General features: G+C 43.5%; 4 protein-coding genes across 9 annotated transcripts in view; 2 read left to right on the plus strand and 2 right to left on the minus strand.

Moving 5' to 3' along the window:
* The first annotated feature begins 145 nt into the window (after positions 1–145).
* On the plus strand, positions 146–5,540 carry pms2 (PMS1 homolog 2, mismatch repair system component). Of its 2 annotated transcripts, XM_031843909.1 has the most exons (16): positions 146–186; positions 486–557; positions 653–795; positions 1,015–1,101; positions 1,190–1,292; positions 1,382–1,565; positions 1,818–1,985; positions 2,272–2,369; positions 2,464–2,563; positions 2,756–2,840; positions 2,924–3,076; positions 3,188–4,022; positions 4,121–4,288; positions 4,367–4,467; positions 4,574–4,743; positions 5,096–5,540. In XM_031843909.1, exons 2-16 carry the CDS (start codon positions 544–546, stop codon positions 5,237–5,239), a joined length of 2,553 nt encoding a protein of 850 aa, XP_031699769.1. In that variant the 5' UTR covers positions 146–186; positions 486–543; the 3' UTR covers positions 5,240–5,540. The 2 variants fall into 2 exon arrangements, with proteins under 2 accessions (XP_031699769.1, XP_031699770.1); XM_031843910.1 differs by lacking the exon at positions 146–186 and having other exon boundaries at positions 356–557; positions 656–795.
* Positions 5,541–5,583: 43 nt separating this feature from the next.
* On the plus strand, positions 5,584–11,432 carry rsph10b (radial spoke head 10 homolog B). Of its 3 annotated transcripts, XM_031843912.1 has the most exons (18): positions 5,584–5,858; positions 5,952–6,027; positions 6,332–6,400; positions 6,559–6,726; positions 6,798–6,883; positions 6,963–7,083; positions 7,194–7,370; positions 7,522–7,627; positions 7,705–7,796; positions 7,886–8,075; positions 8,195–8,303; positions 8,681–8,760; positions 8,944–9,092; positions 9,294–9,398; positions 9,489–9,620; positions 10,156–10,255; positions 10,393–10,580; positions 10,967–11,432. In XM_031843912.1, exons 1-18 carry the CDS (start codon positions 5,593–5,595, stop codon positions 10,997–10,999), a joined length of 2,247 nt encoding a protein of 748 aa, XP_031699772.1. In that variant the 5' UTR covers positions 5,584–5,592; the 3' UTR covers positions 11,000–11,432. The 3 variants fall into 3 exon arrangements, with proteins under 3 accessions (XP_031699772.1, XP_031699771.1, XP_031699774.1); XM_031843911.1 differs by having other exon boundaries at positions 9,294–9,620; XM_031843914.1 differs by lacking the exon at positions 5,952–6,027 and having other exon boundaries at positions 5,797–5,858; positions 9,294–9,620.
* On the minus strand, positions 11,162–17,376 carry dlgap5 (discs, large (Drosophila) homolog-associated protein 5). 3 transcript variants are annotated; one of them, XM_031843907.1, is made up of 19 exons: positions 17,270–17,376; positions 16,093–16,344; positions 15,811–15,998; positions 15,574–15,648; positions 15,429–15,468; positions 15,259–15,333; positions 15,047–15,133; positions 14,865–14,939; positions 14,695–14,729; positions 14,349–14,596; positions 14,010–14,183; positions 13,804–13,892; positions 13,535–13,695; positions 13,351–13,452; positions 12,995–13,232; positions 12,266–12,882; positions 11,961–12,111; positions 11,553–11,596; positions 11,162–11,420 (listed from the first exon to the last, which is right to left on the minus strand). In XM_031843907.1, the coding sequence occupies exons 2-19, from the start codon at positions 16,328–16,330 to the stop codon at positions 11,313–11,315; spliced, it is 2,745 nt and encodes a 914-aa protein (XP_031699767.1). In that variant the 5' UTR covers positions 16,331–16,344; positions 17,270–17,376; the 3' UTR covers positions 11,162–11,312. The 3 variants fall into 3 exon arrangements, with proteins under 3 accessions (XP_031699767.1, XP_031699766.1, XP_031699768.1); XM_031843906.1 differs by having other exon boundaries at positions 14,695–14,732; XM_031843908.1 differs by lacking the exon at positions 11,553–11,596 and having other exon boundaries at positions 14,695–14,732.
* Positions 17,377–18,732: 1,356 nt separating this feature from the next.
* Positions 18,733–26,236, minus strand: part of ccz1 (CCZ1 vacuolar protein trafficking and biogenesis associated) — an 8,511-nt gene continuing 1,007 nt past the window's right edge. Inside the window, exons 2-17 of the mRNA XM_031844249.1 lie at positions 26,065–26,113; positions 25,867–25,963; positions 25,642–25,739; positions 25,319–25,412; positions 25,138–25,218; positions 24,996–25,043; positions 24,769–24,852; positions 23,975–24,150; positions 23,297–23,378; positions 22,862–22,923; positions 21,925–22,036; positions 21,689–21,722; positions 21,347–21,464; positions 20,240–20,398; positions 19,383–19,510; positions 18,733–19,259 (exon numbers count right to left, since the gene is read on the minus strand). Of these exons, the coding sequence (XP_031700109.1) occupies positions 19,204–19,259; positions 19,383–19,510; positions 20,240–20,398; positions 21,347–21,464; positions 21,689–21,722; positions 21,925–22,036; positions 22,862–22,923; positions 23,297–23,378; positions 23,975–24,150; positions 24,769–24,852; positions 24,996–25,043; positions 25,138–25,218; positions 25,319–25,412; positions 25,642–25,739; positions 25,867–25,963; positions 26,065–26,078 (1,443 nt within the window). The 5' untranslated portion in view covers positions 26,079–26,113 and the 3' untranslated portion in view covers positions 18,733–19,203. The remainder of the gene's footprint in view (positions 19,260–19,382; positions 19,511–20,239; positions 20,399–21,346; positions 21,465–21,688; positions 21,723–21,924; positions 22,037–22,861; positions 22,924–23,296; positions 23,379–23,974; positions 24,151–24,768; positions 24,853–24,995; positions 25,044–25,137; positions 25,219–25,318; positions 25,413–25,641; positions 25,740–25,866; positions 25,964–26,064; positions 26,114–26,236) is intronic.

Raw genomic sequence — 26,236 nt, forward strand, 5'->3', positions numbered from 1 at the left:
AATTCGAATACTACAGCTTCAAACTACTGAGAACACTTCGGCAACAATAAAGTGATTTATTCGTTTTTTGCAATATGAGGTAAATGCAGACGCTCCCTAACATCTTGCTAGGTCAGATTCCGGTGGGTTAGAGCTAGGTTAGGTGATGAAATCCTACAAAGTGTGAGGCAACGGTTTTGATCAAAGGTATTCATGTACAGAGATATATCATTTTTGATACAGTTATCATTCATATATTTGGGAAGTTGCTGTTTTACACACTCAACCTTTTTATCTTATTGGTTTTAATAGTCAACCTGCGCAGTTTTGCGCACGAGTGACGCTCGTGACACTCTGTGCAGTGCGCGCGGTACAACTACTCTTGTGTTTACAATCTGCTGTCGTGAAGCTTTTGCACACATTTGACCAGTTAATGAAAACAAACCAGCTACATTTGCGTTAATGCTAACATTTTAGTTTGCGTCTCTTCCCTTTCTCTGTTTCAGATTAAGTCACATTTCATAATTTGAATGAATTCTTCCTGAAGCTTTTCAGTCCTTGAAGATGTCCGATACTTGGTAAGTTATAAATGAAGTTCATGTATAAATCTGTTGCAGCAGGATACATCTCTAGGCTATGCATCATTGTCACTGAGCACTGGGTTTCTTCTCAGCAGCTCTGAACCTGCAGGAGCCATCAAGGCCATTGACAAGCACTCAGTGCATCAAATCTGCTCAGGACAGGTGGTACTGACTTTGGCCACTGCAGTCAAAGAGCTGGTGGAAAACAGCATTGATGCAGGGGCTACTAACGTTGGTAAGGATTGATGCATGCCATATCGTACAGTCTTTTATCTGTCTCTTTTGAAAAGCTGACACGTGGTTCTGGAGCTTTCGATTGCCCACCTATCACTCAGCAGGAAGCTACATTTGTGAATGCTGTCTGTGTCAAAATTACATGGTGTCCATCTTTCACAGTCCAGTACAATAAGAGATATTGAATCAGAAAATATCATGTTTCTGTTGCATGTCCCAGATGTCAGGCTGAAAGAGTGTGGAGCTGAACTAGTGGAAGTGTCGGACAATGGCAAAGGGGTAGAAGAGGCCAACTTTGAAGGACTGAGTAAGTGTCGGTGTTGTTTATCCCGTCCGTGTTAGTTAAAGTCTGCCTAATCTTTATGGTTAAGTAAAAACCTCGTCCTGTTCCGCAGCATTGAAGCATCACACGTCAAAGCTGAGGGATTTCTCTGATCTCATCCGTGTGGAGACATTTGGCTTCAGAGGAGAGGCCCTCAGCTCTTTATGTGCTCTGAGGTAAAACACTTAAACGCCCGCATTCTATTGGCACGTACAACCTGTTCATCCTCGTCATCTAAATATTCCCTCCGACCCCCTTGCTTCAGTGGCCTGAGTGTGGTGACATGCCACGAGTCCAGCCAGGTGGGGACCAAGCTGGTGTTTGACCACAAAGGCCACCTAGTGCAGCGGTCTCCCCATCCCCGGCAGCAAGGCACCACAGTCAGCCTGCAGCAGCTCTTCTACACCCTGGCTGTTCGACACAAGGAGTTCCAACGCAACATAAAGAAGGTCAGTCGTTTAAGGATCACTCCTATGTTTTTGCATACTTTAGCCTATGGGACCACAAATCACACACATTTACACATGAAAATAGTCTGCAGAAATGTAACACTGTAAAAACAGAAACAGCGAGAGAACACAATATAACATTTTTCATTTTGTATCTTTGAATTTAATAGTTTAGAGCCAATCAGTGGCTAATTAATTGCTTATGTCATCCATCTATAATCCCCAATATTTCATTGTTCTGTTTTCTTTCAGGAGTATGCCAAAATGATACATGTGCTGCAGTCCTACTGTGTCATCTCTACAGGAGTGCGCATTACCTGCTCCAACCAAAATGGGCAGGGAAAGCGCAGCACAGTCCTCAGCACCAGTGGCAGCCAGAGTATGAGAGACAACATAGGGGCCATATTTGGACCAAAACAGGTTGGAACATCGGTTTCACACTTTTCTTGACTACGCTGTTTATTTGCAATCTGCAGAACGCGTCAGTTTGACCACATTACTGCTCTTTCAGACGCTGCTTAGAACTAAATACAACTTCTATCTTCATGTTCATTGTTGAGTTTATTTAATGAGTGTAACTGGTATTAACGCCAAAATCGAAGAGTTGAAGAATTTCCCGATCCCTTACAGGAACAGTGTAGTTCTTCAGTTCTTCAAACCTTATTTGATTGGCTCAATATTTCATTTTTTCTTGTGTGTTCTGCAGCTGCAGAGTCTTATACCTTTTCAGCAAGTGTCTCCTGCAGAAAATGTTATTGAAGAATATGGACTCAAAGATGCAGATCTACCGAAGCAGCTTTTTTGGTGAGTGACACCATTGCATGTACAGTAAGTTTTCTCTTCCCTTCTCTGCAAATAAAAAAGGCCGTTTCTCTAATTGAGAACTCTGTTTTGGCAGCATGGCGGGGTTCGTGTCACGGGGAGACCACGGTGTTGGGAGAAGTGCCACTGACAGGCAGTTCTTTTTCATTAACAACCGGCCTTGTGATCCTCTGAAGGTAATTCAAGTTTAAGTCTCCACATTTCATCATCTATAAGCAGCATACCAACATTTAAAATGGTTTTGAACACACTATTATCTAGTTGTGAGCAGATATAAGGCCACTTTAAGTTTTTATTGATCAAAACATTATAACCTCTCCTACAAAGACATGTTCTCTATTATTACAACTTTTTTCCCCAATTTGCAGGTGACCAAACTTGTGAATGAAGTGTACCACATGTACAACAGACATCAATATCCATTTGTCGCCTTGAACATAGCTGTTGCCTCTGGTAAGAAAATCGCTGAAAAGTTATTTCTGAAACCTACTGCTGGCTTTCTGTCCCACCTGAGCGTTTCTGTGACGTTGTTTCAGAGTGTGTGGACGTGAACGTAACCCCGGACAAACGACAGATCTTCCTTCAGGAGGAGAAACTCTTGCTGGCGATTCTAAAGACATCTCTCATCAACATGTATGAGGCTGGAGTCAATAAGATCAGCCTGAACTATACACTCATACCCAGAACCAGTAAGAACAGACATTTAACCTGCATATAAAAGATGTTTATGTTGAAAGTAATATAATTGAGAGATTTTCCAGTGCTTTTACTTTGACTGTTTGTCTGTCACTTGTCTCTAGACACAAAGTCTGCGTCCGAAATCTGTCCTGTCGTCCCGTCTAATGAGAACATGCCAGAACCCGGAGAGGACATGGAACCAGTATCTCGGAGCTCAAAGTTGGCCGGCCTAAAAGCTGCTTTTTCAAGTCATCACAGCTCCAATTCTGGGGACAAGTCAAGTGTGGCAAAAGCTGCCAACAGTGGCCCAACGCAGAAAACACTGCAGTCTTTTTTTAAGGACGCCGTCAAACCTCCTGTAACATCGCCTTTGAAACCCGTAGGCGATCTAGCTAAACGCCCCCCTGTGGGAGAGTCGGTGCTCGATGGGTTCAGGTACGGAAGGATGTCATGCAGCGGTACGGACTCTGAAAAAGACAGCGCCTTGTCGGATCGTGACGCCACGGTGGCAACACCAGATATTCAGTGTTCCGGCCTGGAGGTCTGTTCCCCTGAACCGACTGACGGCGTAAAAAAAGAAGCGTTGGAAGAAACGCCGGAGACTAGTCACACTGCTCCTGAGCACCCGGAGGTACAGACCGAGCCGTGCACTTCCAATAAGGACCGTGCTGCGAGCCCAGATGCCAAGAGGGCCAGGACAGAGAAGCCGCGTTTCCCAGCTGAACACAAGTCCGACACTTCTTCGAGATCCTCCCCGACGGTGGATGCTCCGGTGTGCCTACAGAAGAGGACGGTGCCCCTCCAGTTCTCTTTACAAGAGCTGGCGGGGAAGGTGAGGAGGCTACAGGACCTGCAGAAACAGAGGGCCGGGGAGGATCTGCTCTATCGACGCTTCAGGGCCAAAATCAACCCCGGAGAAAACCAGAGCGCGGAGGATGAGCTCAAGAAAGAGATCAGGTGGGATTTTACTCCCATCAATAACTACTGCTGAATTTGCCAATATTAAAGTGTTCTTTCCATGGCAGTAAAAAATAAAATGTCTTCTATCCCCACAGTAAAGACATGTTCAAAGAGATGGAGATCATCGGCCAGTTCAACCTGGGCTTCATTATCACCAAACTCAACTCTGACATCTTCATGATTGACCAACATGCCACAGATGAGAAATACAACTTTGAGATGCTGCAGCAGCACACCGTGCTCCAAGGACAGAAACTCATCGTGTGAGAATCTGACTCAGTTGACGGAGTTTGCTTTGTGTTGATTAATGACCACTTTACTGATCTGTTGTTGTTTTGCAGCCCTCAGAAGCTTCACCTCACCGCTGTCAGTGAAAACGTCCTCATGGAGAACATTGAGATTTTCAGAAAGAATGGCTTTGAATTTCTTGTCGACGAGGACGGTATGAACATTTAACTGTTATAAATACGAGTGATTAATCGTGATTTTATCTCAAGTTCAAAACCATTCGTTCCCACTTTGTTTTGTTTTTTCTTTTGTGACTGCAGCTCAGGTGATGGAGAGGGTTAAGCTGGTATCTCTGCCCACCAGTAAAAACTGGACATTTGGCCCAGCCGACATCGAAGAGCTGATCTTCATGTTGAGTGACAGCCCAGGGGTCATGTGTCGACCGTCTCGCGTCAGGCAGATGTTTGCCTCCCGATCTTGTCGAAAATCTGTGAGTTCATACTGATGATAAACAAGACACTTTAGACAAGTATTGGAGTTATGGTGTTGTAATGTAACAGAGACTTATGAATTTAGTGCGTGCTGTTAATTAAATTGCCATTGCAATGATATTGTTAATTTGAAAGAAAAAAGTAGACATGTGCATATCTCAAGAAACTTTTGAACAGTGTAGCACTGCACTGGAAAGAAATGGCTGCATGGAAGATCAAATATATATAAAACCCACATATTTAAAACTTCAAGTATTGGAAGTAGTGTCAGGTGTATTTGTGATATGTAGTTTCATAGCGTTACTATTTTCCGGACACATTATCTATTGTTTTGTTGACATCCATCTCCAGGTGATGATTGGCACTGCTCTGAGTGTTGGTGAGATGAAGAAGCTCCTGGTCCACATGGGGGAGATTGACCATCCATGGAACTGTCCTCACGGCAGGCCCACCATGAGACACCTCGCCAACCTGGACCTCATCTCACAAGACTGACCACGTTGGGAGAATCTCACTTTACATGTGCTTAATATAACTGGAGTGTTGCATTAACAGAAGGGTCCAAATCATAGATACTGTATTTGTGTGTGGTTGAAATGCTTGTTATTGACTGTTTGGTATGTTTTTAATATCTGTTATGCTCGATTATTATTTTTGCATCATAAAATTTTATATTTTTTTTTTATATTTTAACACCCAATGAATAGGGTAAATAAACCTGATATGTCACTCTGTTATCTATATTGTTAAATGAGTGGTACTCTGTTAGTAATAGATGCGGGTGTCACGGTATTACCCTTTTTGACCGATAGAGGTTGCCGTAGTTGTGAGGGTGCTTTGCCGTTACCATGGAGAGGCACAAGAGAGAAACAGACGGAGCAAAAATGGAAACTGGGAAAGAAGAAAAGAAGACTACAATAAAAACCAATAAGCAGGAAAACGAGAAAACGCGCGGAAACGCAGAGCTGCCTCATACAGCGGAGGAAAGAGAGAAAGGGAAGTTAGCGAGCTGTTTGTGGGACGTGGGACAGAAACAAACAGACCTGCAGGATGAGCAGCCCGACAATGACGACATTCATGAATACCCTACATTTTTAAATTTAATCGTACAGAGGTAAATCATCCCTCATAACGTCAATGATGAGTGTCATGTGACCTGAAGCGTCACGTTTAGCTACATACAACCTGCATGGTGTCTCATTGACAGATATGAAGGGAAGACCTGTGAAGACCAGCTTCATGGAGAAGGGGTGGCTAGTTTTGAAGGAGGTCATAGTTACGAGGTACTAAGACAATATATTCAACAATACATTAAATGCATATTTAAGCCGAGTGCTGAGCATTTAGTAAGTTAATTTCCATTTACATACATTTAAAATGTGTATGAACCTAACAAGTTATTAAAATAAATTTGAGATATTTTAAACCGTTGCAAATACATTTCTAACATTTCTTCAAACGCATGCATGTTGTCAATTTTACATGCCTTAAAATGCACTTTCAAATATATTCTGAAAATACACCATGACTGTGTGTCTTATTTCCATAAGGGTAAATAAAACTAGTCACTTCTTTGTTCTTGTGAAGGGGATGTTTTCCAAGGGACTTATGGACGGACGTGGTGTCTTCACAGGAGCAGACGGATTGAAATATGAGGTATACATTATGATAGCTGCAATGAACTTAAATCTTATTGGGTGTTTCTAAAGCAAAGTGCTTAACAACAGCCCATGTTAACAAAACATCCTAAACATGCGTCCTGTATACATACAAAATCAAATATTGACAGGGTTTTTTAATATCTAATCCATCAGGGAGAATTTGTGTGCAACATGCCCATGGGCAAGGGCACCTACACCTGGCCAGATGGCAGCTCCTATAAAGGGGAAGTGTACAACGGTATACGACATGGGACTGGAACTTACACATGGCATGGTGTGTCCTACACAGGGCAGTGGGATCAGGCCAAGAGGCACGGCAAGGTATGATCCACCAATTCATATATGGTGTAGTCCCTATACATTTTGTGTGTAATTGGTTCTCTTTGTGTTAGGGTGCAGTGTATTATAACCAGGATAGGACCTCTTGGTACAAAGGAGATTGGGTGAGGAACACCAGAGAGGGATGGGGAGTAAGACGGTACGTATGGAGTACATAATCTATTCTGTAGCCTGAGTGGTATTTGAACTGCCCAAAGGTGACACCGGTGTCTCAACAGCTACCCCTCTGGAAACATTTACTCCGGTGAGTGGAAGAACAACCTGAGACATGGAGAGGGCACGATGAGGTGGCTGAAACTGGGACAGCAGTATGTTGGGATGTGGCAGAATGGAGTCCAAGTATGAGCGCACGCCACTGACACCAACGTATCCATATTGCACAAATTCAAGGACAATAGCTGCTTAAAAACGCAAACCTGTTTATGTTTTTTTGCCCTCTTCTCTGGCAGCATGGACGAGGCACACATGTGTGGGTCATGAGGCGAGCGGATGGATCTCAGTATTCCCAGAGCAATCGGTACACAGGGGATTTCGTTCAGGGTCAGAGGCACGGGCCGGGAACCTTATACTACGCTAGTGGTGCGATCTATGAAGAAGAATGGAGAAGGGATGAAAAACATGGCAAGGTTGATCAATAATACAGAATCGCCTCTCACAGTCAATACACATTTGTCCCTAAATTCAGTTAAATTCAGGGTGAAAAAGAGCAGAAGATGATGGCATCATGTATATAGTTACAAGAATGTGTAAAAGTTACTGTACTATATGGCTTCACAGGCAAAATTCACTTTTGAGGATGGGCATGTTGTTGAAGGGGAGTTTGTGGACGACCAGATGATGGCACACATCCTGAACGGTAACAACGCTCCCACTGCTCTGCCTGGTAAGTCGCCTACAGTGCATTCAAAGGGTTCAGCCTGCCATCGAGGTGATAATAAACAGTGTTGCGTCTGGTTACAGGTTCGTCCATCTTAAGGACAGACATGCCTCTGAACATTGAACGTCTTCTGGAGAAAATCCCAGAGAGAAAGCGCGGCAGTGAGCTCAAACAGGTCCGGTCCCCGCTTCACACTGCAACAGCGTCAACATTTTTGTCTTTTCCCCACTTCCTGCCCTGATACTCTGGCTCACGGATAAACAGGTGGAGTTTGTGGTGCTGAGGCACGTGGCAGCGCTGAGGTCTGTCTATAGTTTCTACAGCAGACTTGGCCATGCCCACTCCCCAGATAACACCTTCCTGCTGTCCAGCCTGCAGTTCTGGCGCCTGCTCAAAGACTGTAACATCCACCATCACGGCATCACTCTGATGCAGATGGACCATTTCATCAGAGGTGAGAGGCACTCACAATCTCTCCCACATACTTAATCCACCTTACATATACATGGCAGGACATTGATAGCTTCATGGTTACAGTATTTGAGTGCTTAATGTATTTACTTTGTGTCTCAGAGGATGCTACGCCAGCAGAAGTCCACTCTCCTTTCACTTCCATTCTTCTGCATAGGCTCCTCAGCTGTCTAGTGATTGTGGCCTACCACATCTACCATAAGGACGTGGTGTAAGGAATGACTTCTAACAGAATTAATTAGTCCAGTACTTTGGTTCAGGACTAAATACCTGCAAAACTAATGACATTCCCATCAGACTCACCTGTACTTTGTGTTTTGTGCTAATTAACAAATGTTCTAACATGCTAAACTAAGATGGTGACCATGGTATTTGGTCATTGTGAGCATGTTGACATGCTGACATTAGCATTTAGCTTAAGAGTACAGCTGTTGCTCAAACTGTAAATTAGCTTTTCACTCAAAAGGCAACATGGGGACATATAATAACTACCCCAGCAAGAAATAACACAAGGACACAATTTTAAATATTAACTTTTTATCCTTTGGTAACTAAGTATGAGCAGAGAAACATCTTCTTTTTTCACAGGTCACAAAACAACCTTCTGGCAGCCTGCTTTTCTAAACTGATGACGGACAACATCCTTCCTAATTCTAAGAACGTAAAAGGTGCTAACAGTATAATATTAAAGGCTCATGTGCATTCACGTATTAATTGACAGAGCAAACTGATTTATTGCGGCATAAGTCGAGTGAGGAAAAAAATGTTTCTGTCCGTCATTATCAGTTTTTAGGTATAGTTTTAGCGCTATATTATGCAGTAATAGTCCATTAACTGCAGCTGTGTTCCAGGCTTCCTGTTCAGGCAGCCAGACTGTGCCGTGGTGGCTATGAGCTACTCAAAGAAGTGCTGGGAAGTTTACCAGGCTTACTGCAAAGTCAATGTAACCCCAGGAGATGACCAGACCATGACCTACCACCAGCTGCTGTGGATGTTCAAGGTGCCACAGACTGTAACATGAAGATTACCATGAAATTAGCTTCTTCTTAAAAAATAATATTTCTTAACTTAAGAAATGGATGCAGTTTATGCTGTTTGATTTTGAGTTACTAGATTAAATAATTAAATCTACATTATAAAACCAGCATTCGGTACATTCATTTAGACACAGTGGTGATTAGTCTATTGTAACCTCTGCCAGGATCTCCATCTGCTGGACACTAACCTGACCACAGCGAGATTACTGCAGGTCATCACTGCAGAAAGCCGTGACCCCGGCAACCTGTCCGCCTGTCTGGATCTGGAGGTCGGCCTGAAGTTGACATTCATCTACTTACCCTTTGTTGTGTGTCTTCCTATCCCTCTCTGTATCACGTTTGTTGTTGTCCCGCTTCAGATTACATTCCTGGAGTTTTTCGAGGTACTTCTGGGCTCTGCTGAGGTGAAGTGTCAGCGGGTTTCTGAAGGCCTGGAGGAGGGCCAGTCAGCATCCAGCCCCGACGCTGAGGCCATGAGGGATGTACCTGAGGTGATTTACAAACAGATTACAAACAGCCCTTCCCAGTCGGTCAGATCCTTTTTCAAGCCTCTCTTGACCTCTGCTCCCCTTACTTACTGGATGTGAAGACTGTACTTGTTCCGGTATTACTGGGATTTAGTTGTTGGAATTCCCAGTAAAGCTGGGAATCCTGCACGAGAGGAAACAAACAAAAGAATGACTTTATACAGTTTCATTCTATCCAGGTGGCCGCTCCAGTGAATTCCCCCATCACTGCTGAAATCTCCAGTTCCACGTCAGTGGAGGTTGGTTGCAACGGGCAATCTATCATGTGGAAAAAAATAAACTCACACTTAGGGCCTCACCTATGCAATGATTTGACATGAGTTACGAGTATCTGTATCAAAAATCACATCCACCATTATGTGAAAAGATAAATCTAAATATCCAGTAGTGATATCAGTAATTTGGTCTTCTGTTGATATTAATGAAATATGCTGGGAGCTGGGCTATAAGACTTTGCTTTAGTGTTAAAAAACATAATTGTATTTGCGTCTTATTATAGACAGGGAAGTCAAGTGATACAGCAGATTTATCCACTGCTCAGGACGTGCTGAGTCAACAGGATGTCAAGACTGAAGTCACTGAGAAACCTCAGTCTGCAGGTTTGTTTTATTAATTTTCTCACTATTCTAAATAATGTTGAAGTATACATTTCTACATGCTATGTTCAGAAAGTGACAGGACATTAAATTCATTGCAGTGACTATGTAGAATACATCATGCGTCATGTTTCCTCTAGAGCAAAGACGTGACGAAAAAGGCATGCTAACCAGAGGAACTAAAGTGGAGCTCTGGAACCAGACGATCCATCAATTCTTCAACCACTTCTTCTTCCCGGCTTTGGAACATAACCAGTTGGTGTCCAGAAACATGGAGGAGGACCGCCGTCAAGAGGCCCAGAGACTTACTGCTCTGGCAGAGAGACAGGTAGCACATTGCTAGCAACTCCCAGAGAATATGTTGTAATCATTGTACAATTTCTCAAGATTTAACCAGGTTCAACAGCAGCATTCTACAATCAAAATTACAATCTTATTGAACCAACTTTTATTTTATTAGATTTCTTTACTGTATGTATTGTAGATTTGTGTGTGTAGAAATAGTCCGGTGTGTTTGACCCGATCAGTTTCATGAGTTGCTTTAATGCAGCCACTAGATGGCATCCGATCACTTTCCTCCCCGGAGCTTCCATTCCAGTATCATCTCTGCCTCTTGGATGTGGACCGTCTCCAACAAAAATCACTCTACTGCTCCTTTACTCATGTTATTGTGCCAAAGACATGTGTAAAGCTCAGTGTTGTACTGTGTTACAGGTAGAGGGAGGGCATCAGGAGGCTGATGAATGACACGAGATGCAGCAGACAAACCCGATGCAGCAGGCTTTTCTGTACCCGGTCTATCCACAGAGTCCAAAAACAAACCAATGGCTTTAAATACAGTGACTGATAAAAACATTGAATGTACTGCCGATTTGTGCTTGGATGTAAATGAAGACTATTGTTCAATACTTTGTTGTAAATATAACTTTAATTGTATAACAATACTATTTTCCATATAAAAGTCAGAATCACTCAAAGATTTTTCTTTTCCAATCAGAGTAAAAAAAAGTAGTTAATATATGCAAAAACTAAAAGCACAAGACAATCTCTAGGCTACATATCAGAGCGGAGGTGTGAAGACCATGAGGTCACTTGGCCAGACAGACTGGCGTATCCGGTCCTTCAGCTCCGGGGTGTAGAGGAGCATGGCAGACTCGGCTGTCTGGGACTGAGAAACGCACAAAGAACAATACAGTAAGACTAGTCAGCAATGATGAGGCTGAAATAAAGATATAGAAGTGATAATTAAGTCCAATGTGGATTTAAAAAAAAAAGAAAAGAAAAAAAGAAAAACTTTAACCTGTGGTGACTGAAGATTCAAAGCTGAACGCACCGCTGGATGTGCTGTGGTGACAGTGAGAAGTGAGCATGACAGTGAGTGAAGGAAGTAGTGCAATTTAAAACAAGCCAGAATAAAGCCCAGTGAGGTATTGCCTTGTAACCAGGCAATCACAACAGTTTCTCTGAAAGTTGCAGCATGAAGGTCTGATATTTGAGGATTGACAGTTAAAGAAAAACATCAGTGGCACTCAGAGAACAACTACTCAATTTAATCCTAGTTTTGATATCTTCAAACACATTTCAACAAAAAAAAAAAAAAAAAAATCCTGTCTGCTGCAGTTTTAGTATAAATTAGTGTTGTTATGGTATAAAACACAGGTGTACACTGTGTGTGTGCATGCACAGGACCCATAGGCATCAATCATACCTGGTTCTTGCAGAGTAAGCAGGTCCTCTGTCTGAGCGCTAGGACTCTCCATCTCTACATCCACCACCACGGGGGACAAAACCTCCCACGGTGACAGGCTGCATCTCTGTGACGGCTGGAGGTAACGCTCAAAGTCCAACCCAGGAATTTCCTGAAATAAAGAGAAAATAACTTGTTTATTGCATAGCAAAAAAAAAAGAAAAAAAAAAAAAGAAGTTTGGATCATATATTTCAACAAAGGGCATCTTATGAGGCCGATATTCATCTTAATAAATACATTTAGTGAAGCCTGAAGATGTGTTTACCTGAACAACAGAGATGTCTGGTGTAAGACACACAGACCCGTGGGCCTCCAGAAGACCCTGCACAGCAGGAGGGGAGGAGATGGGAGGCTGGCTGGGAGTCACACAGGGTGACAACGTGAAACTCAGGGATGATGAGGGCTCAGGGGACTGGGGCACAGTTGGAGTTATTTTGCATGGAGAGCGAGGGAGGTCGACGGCTTCAGCTGGTTCGCCTTGCTCCTCGACGACATTAATGAATGGAATTGAATGCACGGTTGCGGGCTTGCTCAATTCAGAAGCAGCGTTTGCCTGCGTGGCGACCATTTCTTGGTGCGCAGGACTTCCCTCAGGCTGGGTGTCGTCTGAAAGCACTTGTGAGAAACAAAGGGAGACGTTTACAGTGTCCTTTCTGTTCTGGGATGACTGCGGAGTGCCACGTCGAGACTTCGGTGCTTGTGCTGGGGTTTGGTCGAGGGCAAGAGTGTGGACGGGCTGAGCGGGAGAGGTGATGGTGTGAAGGGGGGTCTGTGCCAGTGCAAGGGATCGCCGAGTGACTCTTCTAGGGGTGAGGTAGTTGGAGCACGGAGAGGCCTGAGGCAGCACGGCAGCAATCAGACAGCTGGGTCTCCTCACCGAACCTACAGACACGACGATATGACGACATGATCGTTAGTCCAGCAGGGACAAGTACACAAGCAAACTATGACGAATGACATGAAAAGCAAGACTGTTTAGCTATTTTTCTCTCACCCGATGGTCTGGCTGGGCTCTCCACCTGGAAGAAGCCTCCGTCAAAGACCACCGTCGGTTGGGGCTCGGCTTGGGACTGCGGTTCCTCAGAGTTCATGCTGGGGTTGTCATTACTGCCAGCATCTTTCGCTGCCTTCTCTGCCTGCTGTTTGGCTTTCATGGCCGCTTTCACAGCAGCCAGGCGAGACTTGGCCGCCGCTTTAGTTCCCGTTGGCTTGGCAGGTGCAGCCGGTGGTTTCTGTCAAAAGCACAGTACGGGCATCAAGCCTTTACATCAATGTCATGACACTTTTTGCTCCTAAACAGAGCAAACAAACCTATTTGAAAACAAAAACATATTCAGAAACAGTTGTCACCTTCACCACTTTCTTCTGTCGTGGCGGTGGCTTGTGCTCCTCCACCCAGCCTCGGCTCTCTGCTTCTTTAAGAGCTTCAAACTTCTTGTGGACATCCTCGACCTGAAAAATGGCACAAAGCAAATATAATCTTTCTCCTTATGCGTCTGAAACAGTGTGTTGTCCCTCTCTTGAGGACACTCACCTGGTAATACACCATGTCCCAGAATCCCCGCAGGTCAGTGCAGGTGGTGATCTTCTCCCCCCGGCCCAGCTCGCAGTCGTCCACCAGACCGCCGAACTGTTTAAAGCGCTCCTTCATCAACAGCCTCGCTTGGCCCACAGCTGTACGCATCTGGTCTCTCACTGAACAGACATGAGTGAAAAGACAGTGAATTACAACTGTTCAGTTAGGGAATAAGGTCATTTCTTCCAATTAGGGACACCACAAAACAGTCAGCATGACACACTCACTCTCTTCTGGGATGGACTCATCATCCACTTTAGACTCCCATTGGACACACAGAGTCATCAGTCCATCTGTCTCATTGGCAATTACAGATCTGAAGAACACACAAAAAAGAGACTATTGTAAAAATGATGATTGTGAAAAGTAATTGGAAAATCTGAACAATAGATGACTAGGAATACTTAAAAAAAAAAAAAAAAAGGGATGTCACCTGAAGTATTGTACGTCGTGCTTGGATTCCAGGGGGCTGCCTGGAGTGGGAGGGGCCATTGTGGGAGCTGTGTGGGGAGGAGAGCGGCGAGGGGATTTTGGGGGAGAGGGTTCACTTGGCTCAGCCTGAGGCTCAATGTTGAAAGCGGGGACCTCTGGAATACTGAAGCTGGGGCTGGGTAGGAAGAGCAACAGCATGGCATTGAGATAGGAAACAACTCCACGTTTTAAACCATAGAAATGATGGAGGGCACACACAAAAATCTCCGGTACCTTGTCCTTTCATATTTACGGTGTTTTAAATATCTGAATAAAAACTACAAACTGAAAACAGACAGACCTCGGTGTGAGGAAGGCGTCTGCTGAGCGAGGGGTGAGAGGCTCGAACTTGAAGGAGGACAAGCCAGTGGGAGCTTGGAATATAAAACCTTGTGGAGCAAAAGAAGATAAAGAGGACGACGCTTCAACGGGATCCACAACAGGGACAGAGTCGGTCGGAGTTTGGTCCACCGCCATGTTTGTCTCTTCAGAGCAGGGTGCCGGGCTGGGGGGACAAGGTGTTTCCTCTGGCTCCAGCATCTCAGTCTTCTACACAACACAAAAACAGCAAACTAAGTTACGTTTTACTGGTAAAAATGTAGTCGCAGCTTTAACACATCGTGTGTAAAACTCAAAGAAATGCTCACCATGGCCACGACAGGCTCATCAGTGCTGTTGGAAGCTGCTGCGTATTCAAAAAGGAGAGACGCACATAAAATGGTGGAAGATGTTAAAAGCAATTAGTCACATGGGAAAAGTAAAACTGATCAACAGCATCTTAAATTGGATGGCTCTTTATCAACATTTAATGATTTACCGTTACAGTTGTTTTCTCTGTATGAAAAGGGGGCCACGTGGTTGACGAACGCTCTGCTTCTTGTGTTTCTTACATCTGAGGGTAAGGAGAGGAATTTCAGGAATATTAAGAGTGGTTTTGTCAAACGATAGCAAAAACTGTTTAAACTGCGGCCCTGGCACAGCGCGTATCTGCAGACTTACCCATCGGGTTGTCTTTCACCACAGGAGCCGCTGTAACGGGAGGCCTGTTGGCCACTCTGGTCCTCAAAGCTCGGACGACAGGCTCCACTTAAGTAGGATGGCATGACACAGAGACACGGATTGAGATGCAAATAAGGGAACACGATAGGGTCAAACCAACAGTATAGCTGGTCTCAGCTGTGTGGGGATTTTTTTTAATTCTTATTACTCACCTGCAGAAACTTTAATCTTGGAAATAGCAGGCGCAGCGACCCGGCTCCTGGTGGATCGGTCCACAGCAGGTTGAGCTGTAGGAGGGGTAACAGGTCAGATCTAAAATACACCAGGTCACAGAAGACGGTGTGCTCCGTTTAAAATAAAAAGGGACATTAGATTTATTTACCTTTTTTCCCCGCAGCATTTGGAACCTGCATCTTCAGAGGCTGTAGACATTTTGTCAAAAGAAAAGCAACAAGTGCATATTAGATTTTATTTTTATGGAAGTTAATATAAGAACATAATGAGAACAGTATCTTTCTCAGCATTACCCTCTCAACTTGCTGCTGCTGCTTCATAGAACGAGTGACTCTGGAACTCTGGGATGACGCCGTGTTTGCTTTGGTCTGAAAAACAAGCAAAAGATTACATGTTGACCATTTGGAGTCATTCATGATTATAAATGCCATGCCTCTGTTATAGTTCATGTCATTGTATCTAATAAGAGTAGTGGGGCAGATATTTACAGTAAATGGTGTAAACTAGTCTATTGAGGAGTCCTCCCTCACCTCCTTTGCTCTGGTTGAGGCAGCTGGGACTCCAGGCAGTGAGGGAATGTTAAGGGTGTCTTTCGGATGATACATGCCGGTCTTGAACACCCCTTTACGCTCCCTTTCCCTCTTTTCCTTCTCTTTCTCCAGAGCCTTGCGCTCTTTCCAGCGCCCAAGCTGTTTCAACCTCTCTTCTACAGCCACGTCTGTGAAGAAAATGGAAGGTTATTGCTGTGGGTGCCTTATTGTCAACATGTTATTAGGTTTGAGTTGTAGTTTCGATGTAAAGTGCAGACGTACTTTGAGCAGATTTGGCATTGTTCAATGTCTTCTCCTGAATGGTTGACATGCTGGCCGTAGCAATTGAGGCATCCAGGGAAGACATTTCCAGCTCTGGGAGCTCGGCCAGCTGCCTGCGGGTGTTTACGACCCGTTCTCGGTTTTCCTTCTGGGACCGAGACCTCCTGCGGGACATTTTCACCCTCAGCATCGACACACTGGTGTCCCGCTGGCGCAGGTGAGCAAACTGAGAATCCATTTTCACTCAGGTATCTGGAGTAAAGAGGAGAGGGGCAGAAGATGGTGCATTATTGGCATAGTAATTAGAGGTAAATCATATTTGATGTGCTAGTAGTTATGCCATCTGGCAAAACATTATGAACTGAAAATTTAACAAAATAAGAGGAATCAGAGAATGTCTGTTTTGAACTGTGGTCAGCTATAACAACTCAACTGCATAGAAATTAGACCATAAAAAAACAAAACAAAAGTAAGGGTTAAAGTCAGTATCTATTATCATACATTATCTCAATTGAGTTACAATTTAAGTTAACACACAAAGATGATGGCAAGTCATGCCCATCAGGATTTACCTGAATCAAGCCAACCCTCTCAAGAATAGCATCATTAACGTAAAGCTAAATACCTCAACTACAACGTGACACTGGTACGTCCTTAACCCACGTTGTACATCAGTTTACCTTACGTTAGGATAACGTTACTGAATTAAAGTTTTTAAAAAAGCCACTGACGTTAAATCAACCAAAAGTAAACGCCATTACACGAAGATAGAAAATGCGTTGTAACCTTTTGTGTTTATGAAAAAACCCTTTACCTGACAATGTAACGTTACACAACAACATGACGTTAGCTACCTAGCGTTAGCTTAAAGCAGTGGTTCAAAACCAGACGTGAGATTAATACTTCTCAAAGCCCGCGTGATTAAAGTTAGCCGTCGTTAACGACAATGTCAGTGAACACCGCAATACGTTGAATTAGTGCGAAGCGTAACGTTAACACGTTACCTAACAAAGTTAGCTAAAGGGACTCAACTAACGTTCCCGTCAAGCTCACCACCGAACCGACTCTTTATGAAGCCAGAGCAAGCGTCGAACTAAGCTAACGTTACCTTGTTAAGCAGCGACAAAGCAAGCTTAACTGTCTTCATAGATAATATATAATTATACATATATCTTACCTTGTTCTCTCCCCCCGAAAAAAACACTTATAAAAACGAACTTCCTCTACTGGCCGTCCAGTAAAAAGAGTAACGAGTCCTGGTCCAGCCTGAAATACACAACAATCATGGCGGGGGACTTTTTGAATTTCAGCAACGGTGACGCTGATTGGCTGCAAATCGACTGGGTTGGTGATCACTGATTGGTTATTTTTCTTCTTCTTCTTGAGATACATTTTATTTTGTGGTAACCATTTTAGGAGTTGATGACATCCATTGGTCTGGAGTGTGAAGAGACAATTAAAGAGTTTCATTCTGTCTGTATCTCAGAATACTGGGCTCCCACAAAGTATTCAATCGGGGCCCGGAAACAGTTAATATGTTCCAATGCCAAGTTTTAAACATTTTAGGTAAATCTTCAAGTTAGTTCTTTGGTTAGATCTTAGATCTTATGTTTGCGGATGACACCACCCTCATTGAACTCATCTCTGGTGGGGATGAGTCCGCCTACAGGTGGGAGACTGACCTTCTGGTGACCTGGTGCAGTCTGGGTTATGCTCCATCATAACCCAGGACCTCAAGTGGGAGCTGAACATCAGCTCCATCACTAAAAAGGCTCAGCAGAGGATGTACTTCCTGAGGCAGCTGAAGAAATTCAACCTGCAATTCTACAGAGCCATCATTGAGTCCATCCTCTGCTCCTCCATCACGGTCTGGTACGCTGCAGCCACCGCCAAGGACAAGGGCAGGCTGCAGCGCATCATTCGCTCTGCCGAGAGGGTGATTGGCTGCAACCTGCCGTCCCTCCAAGACTTGTTCGCTTCACGAACCCTGAAGCGAGCAAGAAGGATTGTAGCCGACCCCTCTCACCCTGGACAAAAACTGTTTGTGCCCCTTCCATCTGGTAGGAGGCTGAGGTCCATCAGGACCAAGACCTCCCGCCACACGAACAGCTTCTTCCCGTCCGCAGTCGGGCTCATTAACAGAGCCCGGGTCCCCCACTGACTGTCATCCCCAGGACAATTTCCTTAGCTCCCTACTACTCCCCTGCACATCCCTTCATATTTAAATATACTTGTCACTTTTACATTACACTTGTTTACAGTTCTGTTATGTTTGTTGTGCACTTTATTTTATATTCTTTTCAATTCTATTGTACATTTTAATATGTTTCTATCCCTTGCACTGTTGATTGTTGTTGATTGTCTAATGTTATGCACCACCTGCCATGACAAATTCCTTGTATGTTACATACATTGGCAATAAACGGTTCTGATTCTTTGCCTGTTTTAGATGCAGAAATTATTGATATAAAAGCACTTCAAAAGAATCCCACAATAAAAGCAGCCTTACAAATGTTGTGTAAGTAAATGGAAGCTGTCCAACTGTTCAATAAATGATTTCTGATGTTGCTGTTTAAAAGGCTGCCTAACGGTTTTACTTTTTGAGCGTCTTCAGCCAAAAAACAACTATCTTACACATAGTAAAATTACTCCTTAATTTATTTAAAGATAGCACAGTTGTTTGCAAACCACAATACTTTTGACATGATGACATCTTATTTTAAAACTATGACTGATCATCAAAGGAACCTGGAGTAAACTGTTCTGTGCATGTTGGTTTATAAATTAATTTTAAACATTGTCATGATGTGTTCATTCAAAAAAACAAAAAAACATTTTGTTTTGAAAGATATCCAAATTAACAGCCAACAAAACCCTACAAGTATGTACAAAGAAAATAAAGTAAATGTACAGTAAAAATCTGGATTTACATTTAATTACATGAGAAAATTACAATTTTATAGGTTAAATTAAAAACAAACCTGGTTACAAAGCTTTGAAATTTTTTTTTAATTTTACAATGCAATTATTGCATTACGCTGATGCTGTCATGATACCCTGTAACGCTGACAGTGTTTAGTGTGGTAAAACGGTCTCCGTCTGACGGCTCCATCAGTCCAAAAAGAAGATGTTGTTGAACTGCGTCGCACAAAGCCTCTTAACCTCCTCTGTGGAGGAGAAAAGACAAAGGGCGTGAAGGGTGAAGAAGAGATTAAGCATCAAGGCAGGTTGTCTATAGTGGTGGACGGTAATGACACAGATTTACTCATCGCCAGGCGGTGGAGACATACCGTTTACTTCGATCAGGTTGGCGTTCTTCTGATTCAGGATCACGTACAGTTCTCTCTGGTCCGACTTCTTGCCGACTACCCAGTAGTCTGTCATTGCCTTTACGATGATTTCTTCGTCCTCGTCAACCCTGGGAGCAAGATAAAGAAATAACAAAGCACCATCAAATAAAACGCAACTACCACAGTTATGGCAGGTTCTTTGTATTTGAGGGCAACTGCAAAAACACAGACCACAACATTCCATTAAAACCAAGTCATATAATTTAACATTTCTTATGGTGTGCGTCAGAAATGACACCCATGTTCTAAGTTAAAATACTAGAAAGTGTAATTTCTTATTGGAAACACACAAAATGACTTACATTTCGATATTTAATGACACAAATAGCACTGTGATCATGTTTTGCGTGTGGTGACAAGCAGCAGCTACACAACATCTGCACTAAAAGAGGAAGTGATTACTGGTATGGTATGATACTGGTATGAATGCTGTGATTGTCGATGCCACTGTCCCTCAGAATTCTCACATGACTACAGTCTCATGACCGCTTCAAAACGGAGTGAGTTGAAGAAGACACCAGGAGCGTCACATGTAAAATGACATAGATGTTGCTGATATACCCTGGAGAGAGTTTGTAGTGTTTTTTTTTCTTTCCCGAGTTTGTGAAATCTGAAAAACTCTGCACAGGTGACGTTCAGAGCTGAAGAGAGTTTCAGTCCTACTATTGGGTTTCTGCTTGGAGGATGATGAGGATGATGGTGATTTGTGGACAGTCACTGTAACATTTTTAAACAAATGTCTGGACGCATTCGCTCAAGATGAAACAGTTTAACAAAGCCAATGTTCTCTGCTGTACCTGGCGAAGTCACAGTTGATGTCTCCCAGGATCTTCATGAGGTCTGGGTGAACAGACGTGAGGCAAACGCTGGCTGTCTTCCTCATGTGGATGGTGCTCTTCTCCGCCAGGTTCATGTGGTTGAAGTAGATGAATTTAAACTGGGGCTCCTTCTCTGGCCTGAATGGACACAAAATGTTAAAAAAAATAAGCGCCTTCGGCCACTTCTGGGCCCACACAATCCTTTAAAAGTTATTTGACCCAATGATACAATAAGCCAAACCACTTTGGATGACAACATCCAATAAAAGGCAAGTTGTGCTTTTAAGTTAAGCCTACTCCACCCACGTCAAATTGAGCTGAGGACACGGTTATTACCACACAAACGGTACTGTGATTGCATCGCTGGAGAAGTGTTGGTAATTATTCAAACAGGACGTACAACAGATTCTTATACATGATGCCTCTGATTATTTACAGTTACACCGGGCCAAATCGGGACACAGACCTCAATGACGGCGGAGGAATTTAGGACGGCATTATTTATTCAGTGGATTTTTCACTAAGGTGATTTAAAAATGGAGCCCATCAAATTGCCCGGGTCAGGGAGCCCGGTCTTGGATTACAGACAAGGACGAATCTAACTGCTGGGGTTAAAGGAGAGTGGGCCAGGATCCCGGTCTTTAAAGCTCTGCTGCTTGAATTACCTCTGAGTACTGCCCCGACAATATCAAGTGATATCAGAGTCTCCTCTAAGCGGCCAGCTAGGCAGACTCAATGCAAAAGGTTGACTGTAGACCGACGACAAACAACATGGCTAATGTAATAAATTGCAACACTACACTTTTGATGACGGCGATAAATGTTTTCAATGATCAAGATGATACCGATACATTCTGGAAGCAGTTTTCGCCTGTATATATGACGTAGCGCTAAAATGATTAATTGATTGATGCTCCTGTAATCAATTCAAGCTTTAAAAGCTTGTCTTGTGTCGTCAATGATGTAAATGACGTAAACCAATTTAAATCAAGAACTGTTAAAAGACGGACCGTATCCTCAAAGACAAAAGGCCTTTTCAGACGCTGGTAAATTGTTAATTAGGAGAGTGGTGGATTCTTAACTGACCCCGATATCCTGCGGTTGACTGTGAACTGTTCACATATGTCAGATGCCAGCAGAGTAAGCTGAGGGCCCACCAAGCCGTCCAGCTGTTCGCAGAAGTCCCTCGTCAGCTCCACAGAGGCTGGAGAGAGAGGGAGGAGAGAAGAAAGTCAGGCATTATGGGACATGAGCTGAAAGAAAATAATCATATTTTAGCTTTAAATGAGCAGTAAAATGGCCTACATAGTAAAAAAAACACCAAAAATACAAGGACTTTGTTTTTAGACATCAACCAGGAGAGAGGAAGTGAATGTTAACTGCATCATTTCCTGTCAGAACAGCAGGTGGGTGACAGTGTACACTTACCACTGATCATGAAACAAGCTGCAGCGCTCATCGCCTGGAATCAAGGTCACACAGGTTAGAAATGGCATTAATGTGGGACGTACTTCATCATTTTAAAAATGTAGCCGTCTAATCCTTAAAAAAAATCCATATTGTTTGATAGAGCAGTGGAATATAAATCACAGATTATAAAAAAGAACTTCCCTTCTACTTTAATACATTAAAAAAACCTCCTGATCACATTTACTCTTCCTTACCTTATACACAATCAGATGCAGCTCCTCATAGCCGTCCTCTGTGCTGACAAATATTTTAGGAAATCGGAATTTGGCCTCTGGATCTTTGAGATTAGTAGGTCCTGTCAGAAACCTGGAGAGGACGGAGGGGAGAGTGGCTGGGTTAATATCCAAAGATCGGCTGTGAAAGTCAAAGCTGATATCTGAGAGACTCACGATAATACAAGGCTAAAAAGGGACCAGAAGCCGCTGACCCCTCACGGAACAAGGAATCCATTGTTGTGCTGTTGATGCACGGGATTCCAAGTATGCCACTTAACACTAACCTCTCCTGTGTAGCTTTGCCTGCGTGGATCTTTTAAATCTTACTTTACGGCTAGTTACTAGTTGTAACTGTTTTTTTCTGGTCCTCATCAAATCCTCTTTATAATCTGGTGTGTCATCCAGTTAGAGCATTCAAATCTGTGTTTCCTATCCCGTGACAGGGCACCAGGAGTCAGACTTGGACTACTGCAGCGTCTTCACTTCACCTTCAGAAACTAGTGATTTCAGGCATTATGCAGATGCAAGTTGTCAGACAGCAAACACCTGAGCCATCTCTCCCTTGTTACATATGTGTACTGCAACTGAACAAATGTGGATTTTCACCCTGAAGCGGCGGTAGTCCTGCTCTTTTGCTTAAACAAGTGTTAGCCAAGGGAGCGTCGTCCTTAGATCATTTGGTTGACTAAAAGGAAACCGTATTACTGTCAGTGTTTCAAAACCAGACGATGCTGGCACACAGACACCAAAGCGTATGTGAACGCTCATGCCAACACATACATAATGCTTTTTGATGCGCTTACATAACATTATTCCACTGCACACATCTAGAGACATTTAAAGAGAATCCACGTCTTTTTTTATCCTACCCTCTGCAGAGGAAGTGTGTGTTCGCAGATACAGACCAGCGACTCACCTCCCATAGTGCAACAGATTCCCTGCGACCTCCGGCCTCAGAGGAGAGTCCCTGCCAGCCAACTAAAAGACAACAGATAGAAGAGGAGGAGGAAGGTGAAGGGAGGGTTCGAGTGAAAATGAGCGCCATGGCTTTGAAAGTGACATTCAGAGTTCATATTCATGTCAGTCTGGATCATAAATATTAAAAACCGTATTGATCACATGACGTTCTTGTATCAAGGAGAAGCATATTAGATGGCACACGCTATCATTGCCAAGATGGTCATGTTTCTATAAGAGATATGCTTTATAAGGGGTTTATAAAAGCAGGTAGATAACAGTGAGCCTCTCCGTCCTATAAAAACATCCTCTGCTCCTTTGTTTCTTTCTTTTCGTCCTCAATTTGTCTCCCGCGCTTCCTTAAGCTATTCACTTTATCTGCCCCCCCACCCACCTCCGGTTCAGAGTGTCTGGGGAACAGCGAGGTGGTCAGGTACTTGTACAGGATCCTCATATCATCTTGTTCCAGTCCGCTCCTGCAGACCCAACAACAACAGCAGCAGCATTATACCACACACCACGCTAAAACGCACAACAAAATGTGTGGCTGTGTACATGTTTTGTGTGTGTGTGTGTGTGTGTGTGTGTGTGTGTGTGTGCTGTCAATTGTGTTATGCATCATGAGGCGAGTGTCTCCTGGCTGTAATTACACTTTAATGAATACTCCAGAGCGACACCGCTTAATTTGGACAATAATTAAACGGCTCCTCTCGGGTTGTCCAGTGACGGTTCACGATGAAAGACCATGCTGCTCTCGAGCCATTTCATTAGGAATGACGTAATCCCCCCGCGCTCACCCACCCAGCCGTCAGTACAATTAAAAAGGCAACGACGTGTCATGTGGCACATTAACCAAAAGAGGTTGAAAGGTGGCGTTTAAAGCCACCTCTGTTTATCCAGCATGCCCTGATCTGTTTGTAGATATCAAAGATGGGATTTTACATTGTGGTGTGGTTGCAAATATGTGCAGGGTTGTACAAGTTTGTGCCCTACAATAACACATCCAGGGGGGGATTTTAAGGACAAGCACATACACAGACACACACAGGTTCAACAAGTGTTCAGTCTGTACCAGATAAGCTGGTCGTTGTACAGGAAGGCTGTGTATTTGATCAGGCTTAGGCTCTCCTCCACTCTGTTGACGAAGGACTGGATCTTCAGGTAGGTCATCTTGTCCAGTGGGAAGAAGCTGATGCCTCCGAATACGTCCAGCAAGTCGCAGGACTGCAAGTGGAGAGTCTGCAGATACTGGAAACGCACGCAGGTGCACGAACACGCCGAAAACAAAACAAAAAAAAACAGGGAGACAACCCAGAGACACAGGAGAAGGAAAGAAGAAAGGGGTTAGGTTACCCACCTATAACGGGCTTGCTTACAGTGCAGCAACGACAGAGGAATAAGAAACTCTCTGACTGATGCTCTGTGGAGACGCTTGCATCATCCTGACATTCAACCTCTGACACCCCACACCACAGCCTCTCTTTCTCTCTCCGTCTTTGGGTTACATGGTGAGGAGGGAAGCCTGTGTTAACTTAAGAAGGGTGTTCCTTAATTAGAAATTAATCTTTTATACTTTCACATAAGCGTTAATGCTCGGAGATGAGTCGCTCCGGCAATGAATGTTGCATGAGGCAAAGGCAGCTAATGTAGAGAGAGAATAATACATTATAATTATTTTCTTCTTAATTTCTTGTATGAAAGGTGCTAATCAAATAGAGTTTGTGATTATTATTATTATTATTATTAACTATGTGCACATACATTTAAATGAATCATGCTGCGAAAGCAAGGTCAGCATATTCAAGGCATGTAAAGAAAAAACATCCACTTAGAAAAAAGACGTTTTTGGACGGATGAGCTTCTTACCCGGTAGAAGAACTTTTCAAGCTTCTGAATCAGCAGCTCCACTCCGCCGGCTTCCATTGCTCTGCCAAATGTACCGTTGAAGAGCTGCAGCACAAGGAGAGTAATCGCTGTTACAAGATGACTCTTTTGGCATTATCAAGAGGCCTTACATTGGTAGTCTGGGTACAGCTTTTAGAAGAAGAGAAAAATGCAAAAGAACAAAGTCGTAGACAGATTCTAAAACTCACCTTGTACATACTGTAGCATTGCTGTACCACTGCACCATAAACAGTGTCCTACAGAGGCAAGAGGGCACGTTAAGTAAAACGTCAAACTGATGATATACAATGAAAGAAATACAGATGTTGACGAGTGTCTCTCAGTACTCACAAGTATTTCCTCTTCCTGATATTCTACTGTGGGAGGTTTACCATCTTTGTTTGGTTTCTCAATCATTGGGTTTCGAACCACCTATGGAATGAATTTCAAACAGAAATGGATTAGCTAAACAAAGTCTCTCGACAAACAGAGAATACTGAACAAATAATGTACAGGTAAGCCTTTAAGATACCATGACTATCCAGAAATTGTCCTCGGCCTCAAAGAAAAACTGCCGGTTCTTCTGTGTGTGCAGGGATTTAGCTGGTTTTGTTGGACAGAAAGTCCTGAAAAAGGTAGAAGACATGACCGTGGAAACAAAGGAGACACACCCAAAACAAGAGGATCAGCTCCTTGTTTTGAGCTTTTACAGACATTAGATATGCATCAGTGTGTGTCTGACCACTTACTGCAACATTTCCCTATTCTGCTATTCCCTATTCTGTAAAATGTTTGGGACAATGCTGCTCCAGCTTTACTCGGCTTCTGTTGCAAGTACAGAACTGAACTCTTTACCTTGTGAACTGAACAATGGCCTCACAAAGGCCCACATTTCTGATCTTCTCATTCTTCTCCACATCACTTGGGTGGTAAAACAAGATCTTCTTCTCTTCCTAAAAAAAAAAAAAACACGTCTTGAATTAGCAATTCACACCATCGAAATGTTTTCCTTATTACCAGAATGAAGTGATTCAGTAAAACATCTGCTTAGCATATCGTCATCTAGGGAATCCTCCTCACCTCTCCTTCCCTTTGCCCAAATGACGGGTTGTAAACGAAGAAATTGAGCAGGGATGGTGTGTACTGTTTCTCTTGCATTCCTGAGGCCATTCTGGGACTGGAACAGACACAGAGAGGAAGTTGACAGAAGCAGATACACAGTTAGAAGCTGAAAGACCTCTCGATATTATTGCACCGACACAAACGCGCCCGCTTTACCTAATCATCAGCATTAGTGGAACTTGCCGCTGGTTAGCATGCCGGGTGCCTGCAGAATGAAGACAAGTACATCACATCACTACATGACAAATCTAGAGATAATAATCATTAACTTCTCAAGGGTCCACACACACACACACACACACACACACACACACACACACACACACAC

The sequence above is a fragment of the Anarrhichthys ocellatus genome, unplaced genomic scaffold (assembly GCF_004355925.1).
Source record: "Anarrhichthys ocellatus isolate YVR2014 unplaced genomic scaffold, GSC_Weel_1.0 scaffold4, whole genome shotgun sequence".
NCBI classification, from domain to species: Eukaryota; Metazoa; Chordata; class Actinopteri; order Perciformes; family Anarhichadidae; genus Anarrhichthys; species Anarrhichthys ocellatus.

Excerpts from the sequence above, each read along its gene's own strand:
- dlgap5 (XM_031843906.1), bottom strand. The coding sequence starts at position 16,330 with ATGGATTCTCAGTTTGCTCACCTGCGCCAGCGGGACACCAGTGTGTCG. Across the intron at positions 14,597-14,694 it reads ATGAGCCTGTCGTGGCCATG|AAGACTGAGATGCTGGAGCC; the intron begins GTGAGCATTTCT and ends TGTGTTGTGTAG. Across the intron at positions 13,696-13,803 it reads TGAGTCCATCCCAGAAGAGA|TGAGAGACCAGATGCGTACA; the intron begins GTGAGTGTGTCA and ends ATGTCTGTTCAG.
- rsph10b (XM_031843911.1), top strand. The coding sequence starts at position 5,593 with ATGGAGAGGCACAAGAGAGAAACAGACGGAGCAAAAATGGAAACTGGG. Across the intron at positions 6,401-6,558 it reads CAGACGGATTGAAATATGAG|GGAGAATTTGTGTGCAACAT; the intron begins GTATACATTATG and ends CTAATCCATCAG. Across the intron at positions 6,727-6,797 it reads AGGCCAAGAGGCACGGCAAG|GGTGCAGTGTATTATAACCA; the intron begins GTATGATCCACC and ends TCTTTGTGTTAG.
- pms2 (XM_031843909.1), top strand. Across the intron at positions 1,566-1,817 it reads TCCAACGCAACATAAAGAAG|GAGTATGCCAAAATGATACA; the intron begins GTCAGTCGTTTA and ends GTTTTCTTTCAG. Across the intron at positions 2,564-2,755 it reads GGCCTTGTGATCCTCTGAAG|GTGACCAAACTTGTGAATGA; the intron begins GTAATTCAAGTT and ends CCCAATTTGCAG.